At 40.0% G+C, this 20,186-nt stretch overlaps 2 protein-coding genes across 5 annotated transcripts in view; one reads left to right on the top strand and one right to left on the bottom strand.

Moving 5' to 3' along the window:
- MATCAP2 (microtubule associated tyrosine carboxypeptidase 2) overlaps positions 1-5,080 on the bottom strand; it is an 86,639-nt gene extending 81,559 nt beyond the window's left edge. The window contains exon 1 of the mRNA XM_070787845.1: positions 4,979-5,080. The gene's annotated coding sequence lies outside the window, so the exon portion shown is untranslated. The remainder of the gene's footprint in view (positions 1-4,978) is intronic.
- ANLN (anillin, actin binding protein) overlaps positions 4,886-20,186 on the top strand; it is a 61,067-nt gene continuing 45,766 nt past the window's right edge. For 2 of the 4 annotated variants that reach the window (XM_070787844.1, XM_070787843.1), the window contains exons 1-3: positions 4,886-5,062; positions 13,587-13,740; positions 16,270-16,599. In XM_070787844.1, the coding sequence (XP_070643945.1) occupies positions 5,045-5,062; positions 13,587-13,740; positions 16,270-16,599 (502 nt within the window). In that variant the 5' untranslated portion in view covers positions 4,886-5,044. Of the gene's footprint in view, positions 5,063-5,272; positions 5,639-12,679; positions 12,746-13,586; positions 13,741-16,269; positions 16,600-20,186 lie in introns of those variants that run through there. The other 2 variants (XM_070787841.1, XM_070787840.1) reach the window with 2 other exon arrangements.

Raw genomic sequence — 20,186 nt, 5'->3', positions numbered from 1 at the left:
TACAGTATACTAACGCATTTATATGGAATTTAGAAAGATGGTAACAATAACCCTGTGTACGAGACAGCAAAAGAGACACTGATGTATAGAACAGTCTTATGGACTCTGTGGGAGAGGGAGAGGGTTGGAAGATTTGGGAGAATGGCATTGAAACATGTAAAATATCATGTAAGAAACGAGTTGCCAGTCCAGGTTCGATGCATGATACTGGATGCTTGGGGCTAGTGCACTGGGACGACCCAGAGGGATGGTATGGGGAGGGAGGAGGGAGGAGGGTTCAGGATGGGGAACACATGTATACCTGTGGCGGATTCATTTTGATATTTGGCAAAACTAATACAATTATGTAAAGTTTAAAAATAAAATAAAATTAGAAAAAAAAATAAAAAAAATAAAAAGCTCCTACCCTTTGGATAAATTACTAAAATATGATAGTTCAGTAGGTTTGTAATAATCATGTTCCTATATACTAATAATAGTTAGTTTAAAGTACAATTAAAAATGTATAATTTTAAAAGCAATAACCACAAAGATACATGTGAATACATCAAAGAGTATAAAGATCTTTATGCAAGTACATTATATATATATTTTGGAAGATGTTAAAGTAGGCTTAAATTAATGAAGATATGTCCATGTGCACTAATAAAATGGTTTGATGTCACAAAGATGAGGTATGTAAGATTACATAATGAAAACAGTTTGATATTGGAAGAGGACTAGACAAATAGACCAGTAGAATAGAATAAAGAGCTTCTAAACAGACCTACACATACAGGTATACTACAAAAGTGGCATTACAGGTCAGTGGACAACTAAATAAATGCTGCTAAGACATTTGGTTTTCCAGATAAAAAATAAGATCAATCCAGATAATTTAAAGACAGAATCATTAAAAAAAAAAAAAAAAACCCACACTTTTTAGAAGAAAATATGGGAGAACATATTTACAACCTCAGGGTAGGGAAGGATTTCTTGAGACACGAAAAGTACAAACCCTATTGGAAAATATACATGTATTTAATCACATTAGTAGTAAACATTTCTGTACATCCAAGACATCCTAAAATGAAAAGACAAACCATAAACTAGGAAAAGATATTTTCCAGCCAAAAAACCAGGAAGAGTTATTTTCCTATAAAAATAGTAAACAAAATGCTTTGAATCAATAAGAAAAAGCAACCACATAGAAAAATGAGCAAAGAATATGAATTTGAAATTCACAGAAAAGGAAAACTGAAAGGCCAATAAACACATGAAATAATGTTCATTTCCACTAGTAATAGGAGAAATGTACACAAACAAGAATGATAGAAGCTAAAAAGCATCCAAGTACTAAAGAGGGGCTATAGTAGCAGACATACTTATAGAAAGGTGATTAGAATATAAATTGTTACAATCATTTTGAAGGGCAATTTATTTTTAATATCTGGCAGCAATACTGAAATATATTTTTTGAAATGATCATCTAATTCTTAAGTATATTACTCTAGAGAAAATTTTGCATGGAGACATAAGGAAACATAAAAATATTCATGGCATCATGGGGTCTTTGGAATGAAAAACTGGAAATGAGCTAAACGTCCACTAACAGGATAATGGATATATAAATTGCAAGTATATTAATAAAATAGAATTATAGCAGCGATAATGAATAAAATGCAGCTAAATCTGTTAGTGAGGATGTATCTCATAAAGAGAATATTTGGAAAAGAAACCAGTTGCAGAAATTTTACTTACAGTAAAAACAACATTTATGAAAAACTCTATATATTGATATAGATATATATGTAAATGTAATAAAAGTACATACATTTCACAGGAATGATAAACATGAAAATCAGGATAGTTTAACCCCTGGGGAGTGGAAGGTAAATGACATGAAGGAGGAATACATAGGAGACTTTCATTACAAAGGTTTTTAAGCTAGGTGGTAGTACATGGTTATCTGTTCTATTCACTAATTTTTTGTTACACTGGAAATATTTTATAGCACAGTTTTTAAAGAAGAAAGGTAGTTCTAACTATCAGGGGGTAAGAAGGTAAATAGGGAGACCTGTTAGGAGATCCGACCAATCAATCATAAAGGAAATATTCATTGGAAGGACTCATGCTGAAGCTGAAACTCCAATACTTTGGCCACCTGATGTGAAGAAGTGACTCACTGGAAAAGACCCTGATGCTGGGAAAGATTGAGGGCAGGAGGAGAAGGGGAGGACAGAGAATGAGAAGGTTGGATGGCACCACTGATTCGATGGACATGAGTTTGAGTAAGCTCCGGGAGTTGGTGATGGACAGGGAAGCCTGATGTGCTGCAGTCCTTGGGGTCGCAAAGAGCCGGACATGACTGAGTGACTGAACTGAACTGAGACTTCAGTCTCTAGCACAGCTTCTGGCACAGAGTAGGGGTTTAACAAACTTCAGCTTTATAGGGTGGTTGCTATTATCATCATTATCAGGGTAAAGACACAGAGATTGTGAATAAACATAAACTAAACATTCTGAGTAGTTATATTGCACCACATGTTCTATTTATCTTGTTCAGTCTTTATTAGAATCCAGTTATAAAGAATCTAAGGGGCTTACCTAGTGGCTCAGTGGTAAATATCTGCCTGCACTGCAGGAGACACGAGCTCCAACCTTGGGTCGGCAAGAACCCCTACAGAAGAAAATGGCAACACACTCCAGTTGCCTAGAAAATTCCATGGACAAAGGAGCCCCATGGGCTCATGAGGTTGCAGAGTTGGACACAACTGAGCACGCAGGCACACAGGCATAAAGAATCTAAGGCTCACAGAGGTCAAAGCTGGAAGGCACAGGGCTTCATAAGTTTGTAATGACTCACTTTTCAATGCTGTGTAAACTTCCTCCTGAACCTCCAACCCTAATATACCCACCACTTTCTTGTCTAGCACTTGAAAAAAAATTCAAGCATCTTTTCTCTTTGGTTCATAGCTAGCATGGGCTTCCCTAGTGGCTCAGATGGAAAAAAATCCACCTGCAACGCAGGTATTGAACCCAGGAGCCCTGGGTTCAATCCCTGGGTCAGGAAGATCCCCTGGAGAAGGGAGTGGCTACCCACTTAAGTATTCTTACCTGGAGAATCCCATGGACAGAGGAGCCTGGAGGGCTACAGTCCATATGGTCACAAAGAATCAGACACAAATGAGCGATTAACATTTTTGATTTGAAAAGAAAGTTAAAACAAAAGTCACTCAGTTGTGTCCAACTCTTTGAGACCCCATGGACTATACAGTCCATGGAATTCTTCAAGTCAAAATACTGGAGTGGGTAGCCTATCCCTGCTCCAGGAGATCTTCCCGACCCAGGAATCGAACCAGGGTCTCCTGCATTGTAGGCAGATTCTTTACCAACTGAGCTATCAGGGAAGCCACACTTTTGAGTTAGATATTAATAATTCAAAACACTTGGGTAGGACCTTATTACTTATTACAGAATACTTTTGGATTGCTCTCAGTTTTTCACCTGATCTGCCTAACAACTCTGTGAAAGGCAGGGCAGCTGATTATTTCGGTTTTACGGATGAGAAAACCAAAATCCAAAGAGGCTAAATTGGAGGTTCTTAACCAGTGACCATTACTTCATGGAATCATATCTTAAAATGCTTATGATTGAAAGGGCATTTTAAAGCTTTAATTGTATTTTCAAAGAAGTCTATGATTCCCAAAAAGATTTAAAAGATAATGAGTTAAATGATTTGCCTAAAGCCTAGGGTCACAGAGTCCTGGTGGAGTCAAGGCCCCAAGGAATTTCTTCTCATCCCACACTCAGAATTCTTTCCATTACTACATACAGTACCACAATTCAACTTACATATATTACTCATGAAATACTTTTTGTAATGTTTACTGACTGCTGAGATAGAAACCTTATTAAATAGACTGAAATTCTTACTTGGGAGTAATGGTTTTGGCCTGTTCAACTGTTGGGCAGCCATTCATAAGTCTACACAGTGTTACAGATGAACAAGTCACATCCTGTTTGTTGTCTTTATAACAAGTCCTAGTACAGACTTGTTAAATAAGGTATGAATCCAATACAGTAACTATAAAACGTATTTTTCATTTCTCAATAAAGAATAGTCATGAGACCTAGCTATGATCCAGTGGTGGAAAGTCGACTATGAGCCGAGAATGGGATTTTCATTTCTCCAGGATCAGTTACTTAAAGTGTTAGTGTCTCCCTTCTCTTACCTGTAAAAGAAAGGATCAAAATGGGTAGCTTGTCAGCTCTAACTTTGCATGCAGTTTGATGGGGTTAAAATAAAAAGGGCCAACAGGAGTTTTGTGTATAAGCATTAACAGGTCTGTTAAAGTTAACCTTATTTTCCCTGTGATAAAGGCCAGTGCCCAAGGCGGCTCACTGGTCATTAGTGACAAGTGTCTGGGGGCTCACCAGACCTGCGCCTCAAGAAGGCCAAGACTGAGTCCACCTTGGCGTGAAACAGGAGCTGGAGAGCATATGAACATAAAGCTATGTAAGTTCAAAGGTCCAGTGGGATTCCAAGCAGAAGGGCCCTTAATCCTAGATTTAGGAATGAAGGAAAGCAGGAACGCCCAGGCACAGGAGTGTGAAGGGATCTGCTTAAACAGGGTGGGGTGTGCGAGCGTTGCGGGTGGGGCTTTGAGCCAGGAGGCAGTTGATGCACTGGAGAGCCGCACCTACCGCTGCATCCCCGCCGGCCCGGGGCCAGGCTATCACTAAGCCGGCAAAGCCACTCTTGGGAACCTCCCAGCCCCGTCGAGGCCACGTGATCTAGCGCCACGGCCAGGAGAGGCGTGCCCTGCCCCCTGCACCCCCCACGCATGCGCGCGGGTCCGGGCGCTGAAATTCAAATTTGAACCGCCGCTGCAGGCCGAGTCGGACTTCGGAGGCAGTGGGGAAGAGGAGAGGAGCTTGGGGGAGTTCCCCACCACCTTCTTGTTTTCTTCAAGTGACACACTGAGACGGCACTCACTTTTCTTTTTCTGAATTTGAACCACCGTTTTGGCCGTCTCGTAATCGACACGCGAAGTCCGGGGCAATGGACCCGTTTACCGAGGTGAGAAAACTTGCGGGCAGAGCCAGCCATGACGGCTGCCACCCCCCCACCCTCCCTCCCTTCCTACTTTCTGTCAACCTCCCGGCCCAGTGGCCGGAGAGCGCGTGCGCGCGCGTGCGCAGAGTTGGCGTGCGAGAGTCCAGCTTGGAGCTGGGGGGGTGCGGCGGGTTCCCTCTTTGTGGCAGTAGTTTGTCCGCGGTTTTTTTGGTCTTATCCTGCAGATAAAGCTCTGCGGGGAAAGTTTTGAGTCTGTCCTCAGTAGCAGTAGTGAAAAGACCTCCTGTCAGCCCCGGTTATATGCCCCTCTGGAGTGGATTCTGGGTCTTCGAAGGGTGCTGTGGGGGCCTGACGAAACAGAGCCTCTTCGAAGTAAAAGCCGGGATATTGCAGGGTGGAGTCTGTGGCCAACTGACTCAGTGCAGTGTGTGCAGCCGCCGCCTGGAAATGAAATGGAATGCGGTTTGCCGGGTTCCTGTGACTCGCAAAGGAGCCGTGCGTTTAATAGTCTCTCAGTTGTGTCCGACTCTTTGCCACCCTGTGGTCTGTCCATGGAATTTTCCAGGCAAGAATACTGGAGTGAGTTGCCATTCCCTTCTCCATTCCATACATTTAAGAATGCAGTGAACGAAATGACAGCAAAGTGTTACAATAAGCCTGTGCTTGAAACCATTGCATCCGTTCCTATGAAGTCAATAGTTCTCTTCAGTTTCTATTGCTTACCTAACTAGCAAAGAAGATTCATACCTGAGGTTGACACTAATTGAAAGGAAAATTGCTAGCCGAATATGTTCAAGTCAAAAGTTACAGCCCACGACTTAAAAAAAAAAAGGAAGAAACCTGTTTTGGGTATGTTTATGCGGCATAACATTAGAGCAGGACTTAACTCGTCTTTTGTTCTTTGGAAATTAAATATTAATTACATCATTACTGTGTCGATTATTTGTCTAGCTTTGACTTTTGTTTCGAATGTACGTTGACCCACTTAGGAATTTCGTGTGGCCAGTTGTCCACTACCTTTTCTTCACGGACAGTTCCTCTTTTTTACGGTGTTGTGCAAGTGTCAAACTGTTACTTTTTGAGTTGTTGCAAAGTGGGTCTAAAAATTTCTCTACACTAGATAGAAAAGCTTGAGTGGGGAATATTAATACTCTCTCTCTTAATATATATATATTTTTTGAGATGTAGTTACAATTCTGTTAGGTCTAAGATATTAAAAGTTACAGCAGTTAGAATTTGCTGCTGCTACTGCTAAGTCGCTTCAGGCGTGTCCGACTCTATGCGACCCCATAGACGGCAGCCCACCAGGCTCCCCCGTCCCTGGGATTCTCCAGGCAAGAACTCTGGAGTGGGTTGCCATTTCCTTCTCCAATTAGAGTTTACTTGTATTCAAACACAACAGTATTTGTTTGCAAATTCTCAATCATCTCAGGGATACACAAAAATCTGTTAACCTTAAATATTCTAACAGAAAAATCCTGAGCACATTTTTGTATTAGCTTTAGGGAATAGAGCTGGTGGTTCACCACGGATTTTTCACTTACATTGAAATTAAAAAGGATATATGATGTTACAACTAAAAATAGGATTCCTTAAAATATTAGCCCTTCCTGTTCTCAATAGTTTTATGTTTCTAAGTAACTGACAAAAACAAAGCATTTTGAAAGTTGGCTGAAAATTGCACTTCATTTTACTTAAAAATGTTATTCTGAAGCTAGTACAAATCTCAGTTGAAAGAAACTTTTATTTGAAAGAAACTTTTCATTTTAGAGTGCAGCTCAGAAATATGTGTGGTTTAGTGTGTGTGTTTTATATTTTGAGAAGTTAGACCGATTGCTGTTGGAATCAACAGCTTTGACATCTTTTCCTTAATTGGGAGTGAGTGAACTATTTGAAATGGTTCCAAAGATTAGGTGCTTAATTATAGCATTCATAACATTTTTGTACAGTGAAGCTAACTGTTCCTTGTCTGAAAAAGAAAATTGAAAGTCAGTTAAAATGACTTTCTCAGCCGGAGTTCCTTATCAGAACCATAGAACACAGAAAATTATTTGAGAGAAACTATTTTTCTCAGTTTTCCCAGAAGTGATTTTTTTTCTCCCAAAAGTGATTCTTAACCATGCCATTCTGTAGGCATAGGGGAGATGTTAATTCATTACATTAATGCCAGGGCCTTAAGGATTAATTCTCCTGGTAACTCTTGTTGAGAAAGGCTGTGCTGTGCTCGGTCGCGTCTGACTTTGTGACCCCATGGACAACCATCCTAAACTCTTGTTTCCTCAGACAAGGCTGTTGTGCAGTGGTTCCCCTCCATGTTGTCACTGGTGCTGTTTGGCTCACTTTCTGTCTTCCCGCCTGTTCTGCCAGGCAAACTTTGTTTTGACCTCCGGCTCACAGTTTGATTCCCCTTCTTCAGAGGGGACATCACCTTTCACAGTACACATCTCACTTGCATTTATATGTACCTGTTGAACATGTTTTCTCTTAGAATGTAAGCTTTGTGAAGGTAGGAAATTGTTCAGAGAGATGTTTCTGTAACATCAAGCACAATCCAATAACGGTCTGCTGAATTGATGTGAAAGAGAGCCGTTCAGTGTAAATTGCTTTACAGACAAATAATTAAATAAAGCAGTAACTGTTAGAACATTTTAGCAATATTCTTTTCTTGTAGGAAATCTCAAGTATAATGCATCCATTGCCTAGTAACACGTGGCCATGTTGTTTTACTGTATCTGCCTCTAATCCCTCTCACTGAAATATTTGGAAGCAAATTCTAGAAGGCATATAATTTTATACATAAATACATAGGTATTCATCACTGAACACTAAAGACTTTTTAAAAAATCATACTTCTATTATCACACCTAAAAAATAAACAGCAGTTCCTTAAAACCGTCAAGCATGGTCAGTGTTCAGCTGTTCCTAAGTGTCTCATGATTTTGCAATCTGAATCAGCATTTAGACAGAGTCCACAGGACCATGTGTTCCTGATGTTCTTCATGGACCAACCAGAGATAAAGAAAGAATCCATCTTGATTTATGGATAAGCTAGCAGTTAAGGCACATGTTTATTATTATGATCAGCTAATAGCATTAAAAAGTTAATGTTGATCATATGAATTTGCTTAGTTCTACTGATGATAAGTTTTTAAAAGAACAATTGGATTTAGTCAAGCTATAGTTTTTCTTTTTTTTTCTTTTTTTTTCCAAAGGTGCTCGCCTCTCTCTTACCTCTCAACTTGTTATCTTTATCCTTCCTGGGCCTAGTTAATAACTCTTGCTCTTCAGGTCCTAATTGAGATGGCACCTCCTTGCCTGACTTCTCAGGCTGGGCAGATACTTCGCTGTGCTCCCAGCAAACTCTGAGCTGTCCTTCCTCCCGACCTGATAGTGTAGAGCAATTTTTCTGTCATGGTCTATATGCTCCTCCAGACTGAGTGAGAGGAAGGTGGCAAGACCATCCCCTGGCCTCAGCCCCTAAATGATACCTAGAACAGAAGAAGCTGCTGCTCCACAGATTTCTGTTCAACGAAAAAGTTTGTTTTAACAAGTTGCATCCTTCTTCTTCCAACCCCAGGAGTCCCATTTCCCAGCAGCAACCGCAGGGCCCGCTGGGAGACAGGGGGAGGGGACTTGGTGACCTCTAGGTGCTGAGCCCTGCAGGCCTCTCAACAGAAAAGATGAGGAAGGAAAGGGGCAGTGAGAGATCTTAGGATTCTCAGCAGAACATATCACCCGGCAATCTTCTTCACCAGATTCTGCCTCCTGCCTCGGACTCAGCCTCCCCTCTAGGAGGCCGCCGCAAACTCCACATCAGACTTCAGAGTTCCCCACCAAGGTGACCTCTGGCTTCCCGAGGCGACCCTCCTGACCTTGGACCCCCCCACCACCACCGCCGCCTCCCCTCTAAGCCTCGTCCCCCTTCCCTTCAGCCTTCTCCCTCAAGCTCCACCTCCTTTCCTCTTAGCCTCCTCCCTCAACCCCAACCTTTTCCAGCCTCTGCCCTCAGCCTGGACCTCCTCCTCTCTGCCTCAGCCTCCTTCTCTCAGCCTCCTCCTCTCAGCCTCCTCCCTCAGCCTTTCCCAAACGCCTCCCAAGCTATAGTTTTTAGCAAAGCAGTTAAGAGTCCAGACTCTGGAGCCTGGTTCTTGATCTTGCCTTGCTACTCGTTAGCTGTGTGACCTATGGCTTGTTATTTAACCCCTACCTGAATTTTTTCATCTCTAAAACAGTAGTAAAAACAGAATTTCAACAAATCATCTTTGAAGATGGAATGAGTTAGTGTATGCCGACACTGAAAGTACTTGAAGTCCTGTCTAAGCGCTAGTGATTGTTGTACTTGTTGCTTGCTGTGCTTAGTCACTCAGCCATATTCGACTCTTTGTGACCCCATGGGCTGTAGCCCATCCGATGCCTCAGTCCATGGGGTTTTTCAGGCAAGAAATACTGGAGTGGGCTACCATTTCATTCTCCAGGGGATCTTCCAGACCTAGGGATCAAACCCATGTCTCCTGTGTCTCCTGCATTGCAGGCAGATTCTTTATCCATTGAACTATCTGGGAAGTTCTTTTTGTATTTGTTGTTAGATGGATTTAAAACCATAAACTTATTACTTATAATGTCAGTATTAGCATTTTAGTCTGAAGATCTACTGATGGTGATGGTCACCTCAGGTTAGCATAGGAAATCCACAGCTAGTTGTGTCAAGTCAGAACTTTCCATGTAGGAACTTTAAAAAAGAAAAAGCTACAGTTAAAATATATGAAACCTTTTTTTCTTGTGATGTAAATTGACAAACATGCTATCACTGTTTTGGATAGAGTTTCTTTAATTTTCCACAATTAAGTGAACTCTTTATGATGACCAGGGAAGGAATGCTTCTAGAACATTTTGAAAATAATAAATTGTTATTGAGTCTACTTTGTTTAAGAAGGTAGGAAATCAGTAATATCTCCCAGAAAAAAATTCTGTCAGAAATGGTTTGAGGGATGTGGGGCAGAAATTGCTTAAGGACTATACACTTCAGTTATTTTAGATCCCTTCATGTGGAGTATCTTATTTCCTGATTGTTAGTAATTGCACTGTTTAATTTTTTTTAATGCCTCTATTATTTGAAGGAGGAGGTGTGATATTTAAAGGAAGTGAGTGAAGTCAAGTCGCTCAGTCATGTCCGACTCTTTGCGACTTCACTTCACTCACTTCCTTCAAATATCACACCTCCTCCTTCAAATAATAGAGGCATTAAAAAAAATTAAACAGTGCAATTACTAACAATCAGGAAATAAGATACTCCACATGAAGGGATCTAAAATAACTGAAGTGTATAGTCCTTAAGCAATTTCTGCCCCACATCCCTCAAACCATTTCTGACAGAATTTTTTTCCCTTGAAGGAGGAGGTGTGATATTTGAAGGAATGTACCTTATAAATAAAAAAAACTCTTAAATTCCTGATATACTATTATAAGAAAGAGTAACTTACATTTATGTAGCTGTTGACTTTATGTATTTTAGATATATCACTTCTTTTACATTAAAATCTTTGGTATCTATAAGTTTTATATTACAGATTAGGGAACTTTTTTGCTTATCTACTTTAATTTGTTTTAATCTTGAAATTTTTGAATCTAATGTAACAATAGAACACTTTGTGTATATTTGAATTGCAAAACCTCATTTTTTTTGACCCATTGCTCATAGTAACTGAAAATATACTGACTCATAAGTATTCTAACTGACCAGAATGGAATGTGGGTGTGTCCATAAATGAACATATTTAAGCTAGTTTTGTATCTTAGGAATGATATATTTTATTGTGATTAATGATTTATTTTATTTAATTTGTATAATACTGTCACTTTTGAGTTTGTTGAAGACCTTAAAGGATAAAGGTTTTGTGTTTAGGAAGGCATTTGGCTCATAAATTATTCTTTCAGTGACATAGCATTTAGATTTAGTGTTACTTCTTTCAATGAGAGATCATTCCTAAGATAAGCTCATGCTTGTTTTTCATATTCAAAGGGACTTAAAAAATGATTATTCTGTCTTAATTAAGCAATTAAAAAGGTTAGATTAAGTTAAATTCCTTAGTCTGCAATAATTACTTTATCTGTGTTTGCAGGACAGTGTATACTCCAGCCAGTAATTTGCACGCCTTCTCTGGTCGTGTTCAAAGAGAATGAATTGTTTTACAGGGTTTTGTGTTTGTTATACTACATTGATTTCAATAGGAGCATATTTTGGGGTTTGAAAAGTGTCATATTCATGATTCTATGGAATACTAAGAATTCAACTTAAAACTGTTTTATTATATATAGATATTTAATTAAATAAAACAAAAATATTTAGGTTGATTTTTCTCTTAGGAAGGATCTTATGTTTTCAAAGGACTATTAAGTCAGTTATCTCTTGCTGTTTACCATCACCCCAAATCTTAGTGGCTGTATTAGTTTTGCTGCTATAAAAAATTACTACAGATTTGCTAGCTTAACGTCATACATGTTATCTTTGGTAGGTCAAAAGTCTGTTGGGTTTTGCTGGGTTCAGATCAAGGTGTTAGCAGGATTGTGTTTCTTTTTGAGGATTTGGGGACATCTGTTTCCTCGCCTTGTTTAGCTGATAGAGGCCCCCTGCTTTTTTTGGCTTGCAACCCCCTTTCTCCATCTTCAGTGCCCCCAGTTCCATCATTCTGACCTCTGCTTCCCTTGTCACATCTTCTCTGACTCTGACCTTCTGGTCTTCTCCCTCATAAGGACAGTTGCGATTACATTGTGCTTAGTCAGTCAGTCATGTCTGACTCTTTGCAACCCCATGGACTGTAGCCTGCCAGGCGTCTCTGTCCATGGGGATTCTCCAGGCAAGAATACTGGAGAGGGAGGGTTCCTCCTCCAGAGGATCTTCCCAACCCAGGGATCGAACCCAGGTCTCCCGCATTGCAGGCAGATTCTTTACCGTCTGAGCCACCAGGGAAGCCCAAGAATACTGGAGTGGGTAGCCTATCCCTTCTCCAAGGGAACTTCCCGACCCAGGAATCAACCTGGGGTCTCCTGCCTTGAGGGCAGATTTCTTTACCAGCTGAGCTACCAAGGAGGCCCTGTGATTACATTGGGCCCACTCAGAAAATCCAAGATAATCATTAAGGTCATTAATTTAATCACATCAGTAAAGTCCCTTTTGCCATGTAAGGTAACATATAGGTTCACAGGATTAGGATAATAAACAACTTTCAGATCAGATCAGATCAGTCGCTCTTTGCAACCCCATGAATTGCAGCATGCCAGGCCTCCCTGTCCATCACCAACTCCCGGAGTTCACTCAGACTCACGTCCATCGAGTCAGTGATGCCATCCAGCCATCTCATCCTCTGTCGTCCCCTTCTCCTCCTGCCCCCAATCCCTCCCAGCATCAGAGTCTTCTCCAGTGAGTCAACTCTTCGCATGAGGTGGCCAAGGTACTGGAGTTTCAGCTTTAGCATCATTCCTTCCAAAGAAATCCCAGGGCTGATCTCCTTCAGAATGGACTGGTTGGATCTCCTTGCAGTCCAAGGGACTCGCAAGAGTCTTCTCCAACACCACAGTTCAAAAGCATCAATTCTTCGGCGCTCAGGCTTCTTCACAGTCCAACTCTCACATCCATACATGACCACAGGAAAAACCATAACCTTGACTAGACGAACCTTTGTTGGCAAGGTAATGTCTCTGCTTTTGAATATGCTATCTGGGTTGGTCATAAACAACTTAAGGCAACTGTTATTCTGCCTACCATAGTGATTAAAACAACCACCATGTTATTTCCCATGACTCAGTGGCTTAGCATTTGGGCTCTGCTGAGCTGGACTTCTGGTGTCCCCTGGGATTATACAGAAGTCTGCAGTCATATAGAAATTTCTGGGACTGGATGGTCTAAAATGGTCTTCCTCCCAAGTCTGGTGGTTGATTTCTCCCAAGTCTGCTGAGCTGGACTTCTGGTGTCCCCTGGGATTATACAGAAGTCTGCAGTCATATAGAAATTTCTGGGACTGGATGGTCTAAAATGGTCTTCCTCCCAAGTCTGGTGGTTGACTTCCTCCCAAGTCAGCTGGGCCATGTGTCTAGCAGGCTTAACCGGGGCCTCTTCACAGGAAGACAGTGTTCCAAGAGAGTGAGAACAGAAACCTCAAGACCTCTTGAGCCCTGGGATTGGAAGTCACGTACACAGTATCACTTCTGCCGTGTTTTAACAGTCAAAGTGAATCATAAAGCCAGCCTGATTCAAGTACCTTTTGAGGGAAACAAAAAAATCTGTGGCCATTTAAAATCTCATGCAATGAACTTAACACATTTCATTTCCCCTTTAATGGTCATATTATATCTAATCAAATTTTGACATGACGGTGCTCATTTGGTGAATATTAATTACTGAGAATTTGACTTTTGAAATGTATTTAACTGTTATTATACATGTTTGATGACAGTTAGTGATTTGAGGAGGCATCTGAAGTTTTGTGAACCTTTGACTAAACTTATGCTTTAATGCTCTGGTGTATCGTAGAAACTGCTTGAGCGAACCCGTGCCAGACGAGAGAATCTTCAGAGGAAAATGGCTGAGCGGCCCATCCCAGCAGCAAGGTCTCTGACTCATGCCAAGCGGATCAGGGAGCCACTTTCGGAAGCAAGTAACCAGCAGCCCCTATCTGATGGCGAAGGTAATAGGCTTTGTGGGGAAAAGTAAAAATTGCAGTTTTCAAAATGCAAATAAGTGCCAAACACTTTATTGTTCCTGCAGAAGACCAAGGTCTTTGGGAGACAAATGGAATAGCCTCCAGGGGAAAGATAAACCTTTTATTGTATTCCAGGCCTATTATATTAGGCCTGGAACCTATCAGGCGAGAGCAAAATTTCTAACAAATATTTCAGATTAACTGGTTGAACTTTATTTTCCTCATTCCAAAAGTATCATTAAAACCTCTAAGGGAAGAATACTGTGGGAGCAGTGGAGCACTTACACTGGCCATAGTGTTGAGTTTCTCTACTCCTCTTACATAAACAGGGCAACAAAAGGCAGGCCTGCCTGCGGATGCTTGAAATATCATGAGTCTTTTCATCCTCTGTCTGCTGAACAACGTCCCTCAGGCTGGGCACAAAGTATAGGTTGTTAATCTACAGATTTACTGAAATTAAATAGAAACAAAATTAACCACCAACACCCCCATCCACCCCAAGAAGAACTTCCTTGGTGGCTCAGTGGTAAAGAATCCTTTTGCCAATGCAGTAGATGTGGGTTCAGTCCCCAGGTTGGGAATATCCCTTGGAAAAGGAAATGGCAACCTACTCTAGTATTCTTGCCTGGAGAATCCCATGGACAGAGGAGTTTGCAGGCTATAGTTCATGGAGTCACAAAGAGTTGGACACAGTATAGCAACTAAAACAAACAACAACTCCTGCAACAAACTCAAATGCACCTGGAAACTTTATTATTCTTTCCTAAATCCTGACGTCCTCAGCCTGTATCAGTCAGCTGGTTTAATCTTTTGGAATAATCTGGAGATGATAATGTTCCTTAGTAGACATTTAAAATGCACATAGAAAAAGAATATTAAAGAGGGCAAAACCAGTATTACAAAAGAGATGAGGGCATAGTGCTGGCTCCCAACTATTTTGTAAGCTAACCGTAGAATGAGAATTTCTTTTGTATGTTAATACATTTTGAAGGGAGGGAATACCGTATATATTACGTGGGAAAACAGAGATCTAGCTCTAGTCTAGGATCTTTCCACTGTGGCACAGCTTTATGCATTCAGATATTGAGTAGTATGTACTTGAAAACTAGTGGTTAGAACTGTATTTTGATGCTTAAATGGAAATATTTACTGTTTCATATAAGAAATGTAAACTTGAAGCATTCTGTATTTTCAGATAGTGAAGCATGTTAAATAGGAACACTTCCAAAAAAGGATTAGATTAGTTCATTTAAAATATACCCTTAAGTGAGTTGCAGAAGATTGGATATTCCTTATGCTGTATATTACATCCCATGGCTTATTTATTTTATACCTGGAGGCTTTTTAACCTCTTTATCCTCTTCCCCTATATCACCCACCATCCTACCCCCACCAAGTAACACATATAATTAAAATCTGTGTGTGATTTATAAGAGCTACTTTCCTTTTCGTGAGAAAAACTGAACATGTGGGAAGCATCATCTCCCAATGAAAAGAGAGTTTAAAGAAGTATAAATGCCACCAACACCAGTCATACTTCAGTTAAGAGACAATTTTTTTCTCAGGCTGGTAGTTTACTGGTTTTTTCCCTGACCCACAGCCTCCTTCTCTCCTTTTCCATCATCATCGAAAGTTTCATGATGTATTATTTAATTAGATTGATATTTATGAGGGCAATCATGACTTCCCACTAATGACACTTCAGTTACTGCCAGAATAAGAACACTTGATTAGACAGACAGTGAAACTGACCTCAAATGGAATTTACATTCTTACCTTTTAAAGGATTAGTTTTATAGGAGGTATAGTAGAACTCATTCATAGGTAAAAATTATATTCCTCGTGTTTGGATAGTTCCTTTTTCTTTTAGGACTTTTTAATTAGTTTTATAGGTGTTCATAGAGGTTTAAAATGTAAAATGTTGTTAAACACTTGACTTGATGAATTTGCTTGGTACTGGTCAGATAATTCAGTCAGTCTTTTGGTTCTCTGCCTCCTAAACCTCAAGCCAGGTGTCCTTCTACTCTTGTTTACTGTTCATGAAAAATTGTTTTTAAAAGCAGAAAGCTTGTTTTTACCCTTAGCTCAGGTGTGTCATGTTAAGCAGGTAACTCGATTTCTCTGGACTTGATTTTTCTTATTTAAAAATGTGGTAACTGGACTGTATGATCTTTAAAATCCCTTAGAACATTTGCTTTGCTTATTCTGTGTGCATACTTTTTATTTCCTAGTGTCTGAAGACCACAAAGAACATTATACATAAATCTTGAGGATGTTATTTGAAGATTTTTTCATTCAGGTTTTTTTAAACTGCTAAATTATATGCTTGCTTAAACATAAATCTCTAATGTCAGATTTCCAAGTTACTGAAAAATGTAGAATTTTACATATTTCTTCTTGTGAATGAAATCATTTAAAGGAACAGAGAGACTAGTGTTTTATTCATTTGTACCTATGTTTTTTTCATGCCATGCAAAATTACAGAACTTTTAATTTTTTGTCCTTTTAACCTAGAGAAATCTTGCACAAAACCATCACCATCCAAAAAACGCTGTTCTGACAACACTGAAGTAGAAGTTTCTGACGTGGAAAATGAAAAGCCAGTTGAGTCAACGTCTGCAAAACCTTGTTCTCCAAGGCCTGTGTCCCCTCAGGCTCAGCCACAGATGTCTCAGGCACCCGCTGGTGTCAGTGACTCCTTGGCTGCCCCAGCCTCAGCACCACTGCTGGGTGTGAGGAGTGGGCCGAACTCAAGACTGGGAGCAGCTGCAGCCTCTTCAGTCAGAACACGAATGCAAAAGCTGGCTGAGCAGCGGCGTTGTTGGGATAGTGACGATGTGACAGGTGTGCACTCTTGTGGACCGTGGGGTCCTTAAATCTGTTTCAGTGCAATTCAACTTGGTAGGTTAAAAATTTTATGTATCAGTTAACACATGAAAGGTAAATGCTTTTGATCTATGTCCTGAGTATCCATTGCTTGCTAATGGTTTATATATCAATATATATTTATCGGGTGTGTTCTCATTGAAGTAAACGAGATGAGGTTCTTAGACTGGTTCACAAAACCTTGATCTTATAAAGGAACTATCTTATATTTGCAATGAAAACACTAAAGGATAAACTGTACTCTTGGCATTATCAGCCTTGCTGACCTTCAGTTCTGTATTCAAGAAATCCTGTTTCATGGATTCACTGAATAAACCTGAGTGACTAAGGTATGCAATGCTGTTCATAGGGGAAAAAGAAAATTTCAAAAAATATTTATCGAGTACCTGCAAAACATGTAATCATGCTAAGGTGCTGGAGACTATAGATAAAGCGACCTGATCTTGCATTTCATGGGCCCGTAATCTGATGGAGAGCTTATCTCTTACCTTATTGCGAAAAAAGCCTTGGAATGGCTTACAAAAATGAGCGTGCATGCTCAGTAATGTGTAACTCTTTGCGACCCCATGGACTGTAGCCCACCAGGCTCCTCTGTTCATGGTCTCTTTCAGGCAAGAATACTGAAGTGGGTTGCCATTCCATCCTCCAGGGGATCTTCCCTACCCAGGGAGGAGGAAATGCAAACCTGACTTTTGCATTTCATGGGCCCGTAATCTGATGGAGAGCTTATCTCCTACCTTGTTACGAAAGAAGCCTTGGGATGACTTACAAAAATACCTATGTTAAAAATTTGAAAAATGAGAAAAATCAATATGAAGAGAAGAAAAAACAAAGTGAAAGGTAAAGTTAGTTTACTAGATACAGGCCTTAAGGTCCTCCTCACTTCCTAGAGATGGTTCTGAACTCACTAGCAGCTGATGCAGAGAGGTGAAACACTATTAGTTACATGATAATGTTTATAGAACAGAAGAAACAGAGTCATGGTTGGCATTAAGACCTGAGAGAACTTTCCTCTCTGGGTCCTAAAGATACTTTTGTAGGAGCTAGCAAAGGTGTAAGGTTTCTCAGGGTAGGCAGACAGCTGGCTTCTGGCTCAGTTCAGTAGAAGCAGTGCCGAAGTGAACCAGCCCAGTGCAAGCGGACAGTCCATGGTGACTAAGCCTTATCCAAGGAAGCTTTGGCTTTCAAATATTGTAGGAGAGGAGACTGAGTTCAAAGAGGCTAAGACACCTGCCCACAGTCAGTGCTAAAATGTAAACACTAGGAGTTTGAGTTTGGGGCTCAACTTTTATGTCCTGCCTGATGTCTATGGGTTACACACCCGTATTCCACTGATACTCCACACTCAGTTATACCTATTGATTTTAGTAGTGGGTGGGGCTAACCATCCTGCTTTTAGTATGTCTGAGGAAGCTAGCCAGTTAATGTGCCCTAATAGAAAGATGTCCCATTCTATTTTGTAGAAAATATCTATGGGCAGCAGAGTGCAGATTTTCCTTTCAGAAAAAAGAAAAAGAGTTGTGATGTAATACTTGATCAGAAGAACAATCAAGGCCCTGAGCATTCTTAGGAGAAACTGTTGCAACAGTGATCTTGAATATTTTGAAAGCAAATATTAACAAATGCCTACCTCAGTCTTGAAAATAAACCTCCTTAAGGCATCATAGCTCATCTTAATTTTAAGCATTGAAAGTTGTTAATAAAGTGTTTGTGATGAATGATTTAGTGAGTGCTATTCAAGACTGTGGCCATATGCCAATTAAAGGTTTGAGGAATAATAAAGTATAATTTATCTGAAGCTGTTGTTTCTGATAGAGAATAGAAGAGTGAGGGGTCTATTAAGTCCATTTCTAAAGCATGACAGTAAAACTATCATCTCTTTAGAAGACAGTGCATAGTCTGAGGAAAATGATAAAGGTATGCAAAAAAGTATTATAGGGAAGGTGGTGGTCAGGGAAGCTTTTCTGGAGGCGACAAAGGCAATTAACCTGGACTTTGAAGGGCAGCTGACTTCAGACAGTAGAGATATTCTAGGCAGGAGCAACAGAACATATAAATAAAAAGCACAGAGGTATCATGAACACAGTATGTGTATAAAGAGTAGGCATTCTGGTATACCATTCATGTGGTATAAAAGCAAGAGATAAAATTCAAAGAAAGCAGCAGGGTCCATAGCATTTGGAATTTAATCAGAAGGTGATGGGGAGGTACTGAGAGTTTAGGTAGTCAAATGCTTTAGAAAGATCACTCGGCATCTGAATTGAGGAGAGATTGAAGAGGGCAGAGATTTGAAGCAGGAAGACCAGTTAAAAGATTAATATTGTGATTCAGGCATAATGATGAAGGCCCATGAAAGTAAAGAGGCTAGATTTGAGAGATTTAGCAGAAAGAATCTGTGGGACCTAATGACCAGGTGGTGGATGGTAAGGGAAAAGGGAGGAAGAGGCGTGATAAAGAGGACTGTGTTTGAAGCAGTTTCAACATTAGATATATTATTTGAGGTGCAAATGGGATAGTCAAATGTAGGTAGTTGGTAGTTAGAAGGAGACCATGAAGGATAGGCTGCAAAGGCAGAACTAGTAGAGGATGATGTCACATATGGAAATTCAAGGCCTGCCAAATGTGTAGGCATTGGGTGAAAATACCAAAAGCAACTTGAGTGCAGCTGTGTATGCAGAAGTCAGATTGAAGTGAATTGAGTGGTGAGTGAATTTAGTGCAGGGAAAGAGGGACAGTAACTAAAAGCGGGTGTATGTTGATGAGAGGATGATTGGTTTTAGCTTTAAGATGAGAGAGAATTGAGCATATTAATGTGTAGAAAACAAAGTTTGTAGAGAGGAAGAAGTGGTTATTTGGAGCAAGATCCCTGAGAAGGTTTAAGAGGAGTAGAATTGAGAATTCAGGCAGATGTATGAGCTTTGGACAGTAGGAGGGCTATCTGTTCTGTTGACAGAATTTGTGGAATAGGAAGTGCCATGAGCTTTGCCGTATATGCTTTATGCATACAGACCTTTTGTGGTTAAGTATTGGCATATTTGAGATTTATTTCCAAATGAAGTAACTGTGCAGAAAAACATATTAGTCTAGCCCTGTGCTATTGGTATTGGATATGGTATGGTATTGGTATTGGATATGATATTGTGCTACTGGTGTTGGATATGGTATGATATCCAATATAGTATTGGATATGGTATTCAATATCATAAACAAGAGTCATATGTTGCTTTTTAAATTTAAATTAATTAAAATGAAATAAAGTTTCTTATTGCTCTTACCGCAGTTCAAGTGCTCACTAGCCACAGTGGCTAGTTGTTACTGTATTAGATGGCATGAATATAGAACATCTCAATCATTGCAGAAAGTTCTATTGTATAGCACTAACCTAGTACATTCTAAAAACAAGTATGTTGAATATGTAATCTTAATTTGTGCAGTGTTATAACATCATTAATTAATCCTAAAAATATAACCTCAATGTATGATGTTTTATAGATTTCATAATCTATCAAATGATTGGAAAACTAAGTAACAAAGTATTTCTTTTT

This window comes from Bos indicus, chromosome 4 (genome assembly GCF_029378745.1).
Source record: "Bos indicus isolate NIAB-ARS_2022 breed Sahiwal x Tharparkar chromosome 4, NIAB-ARS_B.indTharparkar_mat_pri_1.0, whole genome shotgun sequence".
Lineage (NCBI taxonomy): Eukaryota > Metazoa > Chordata > Mammalia > Artiodactyla > Bovidae > Bos > Bos indicus.
This window is presented reverse-complemented; position numbering and strand designations above follow the sequence as displayed.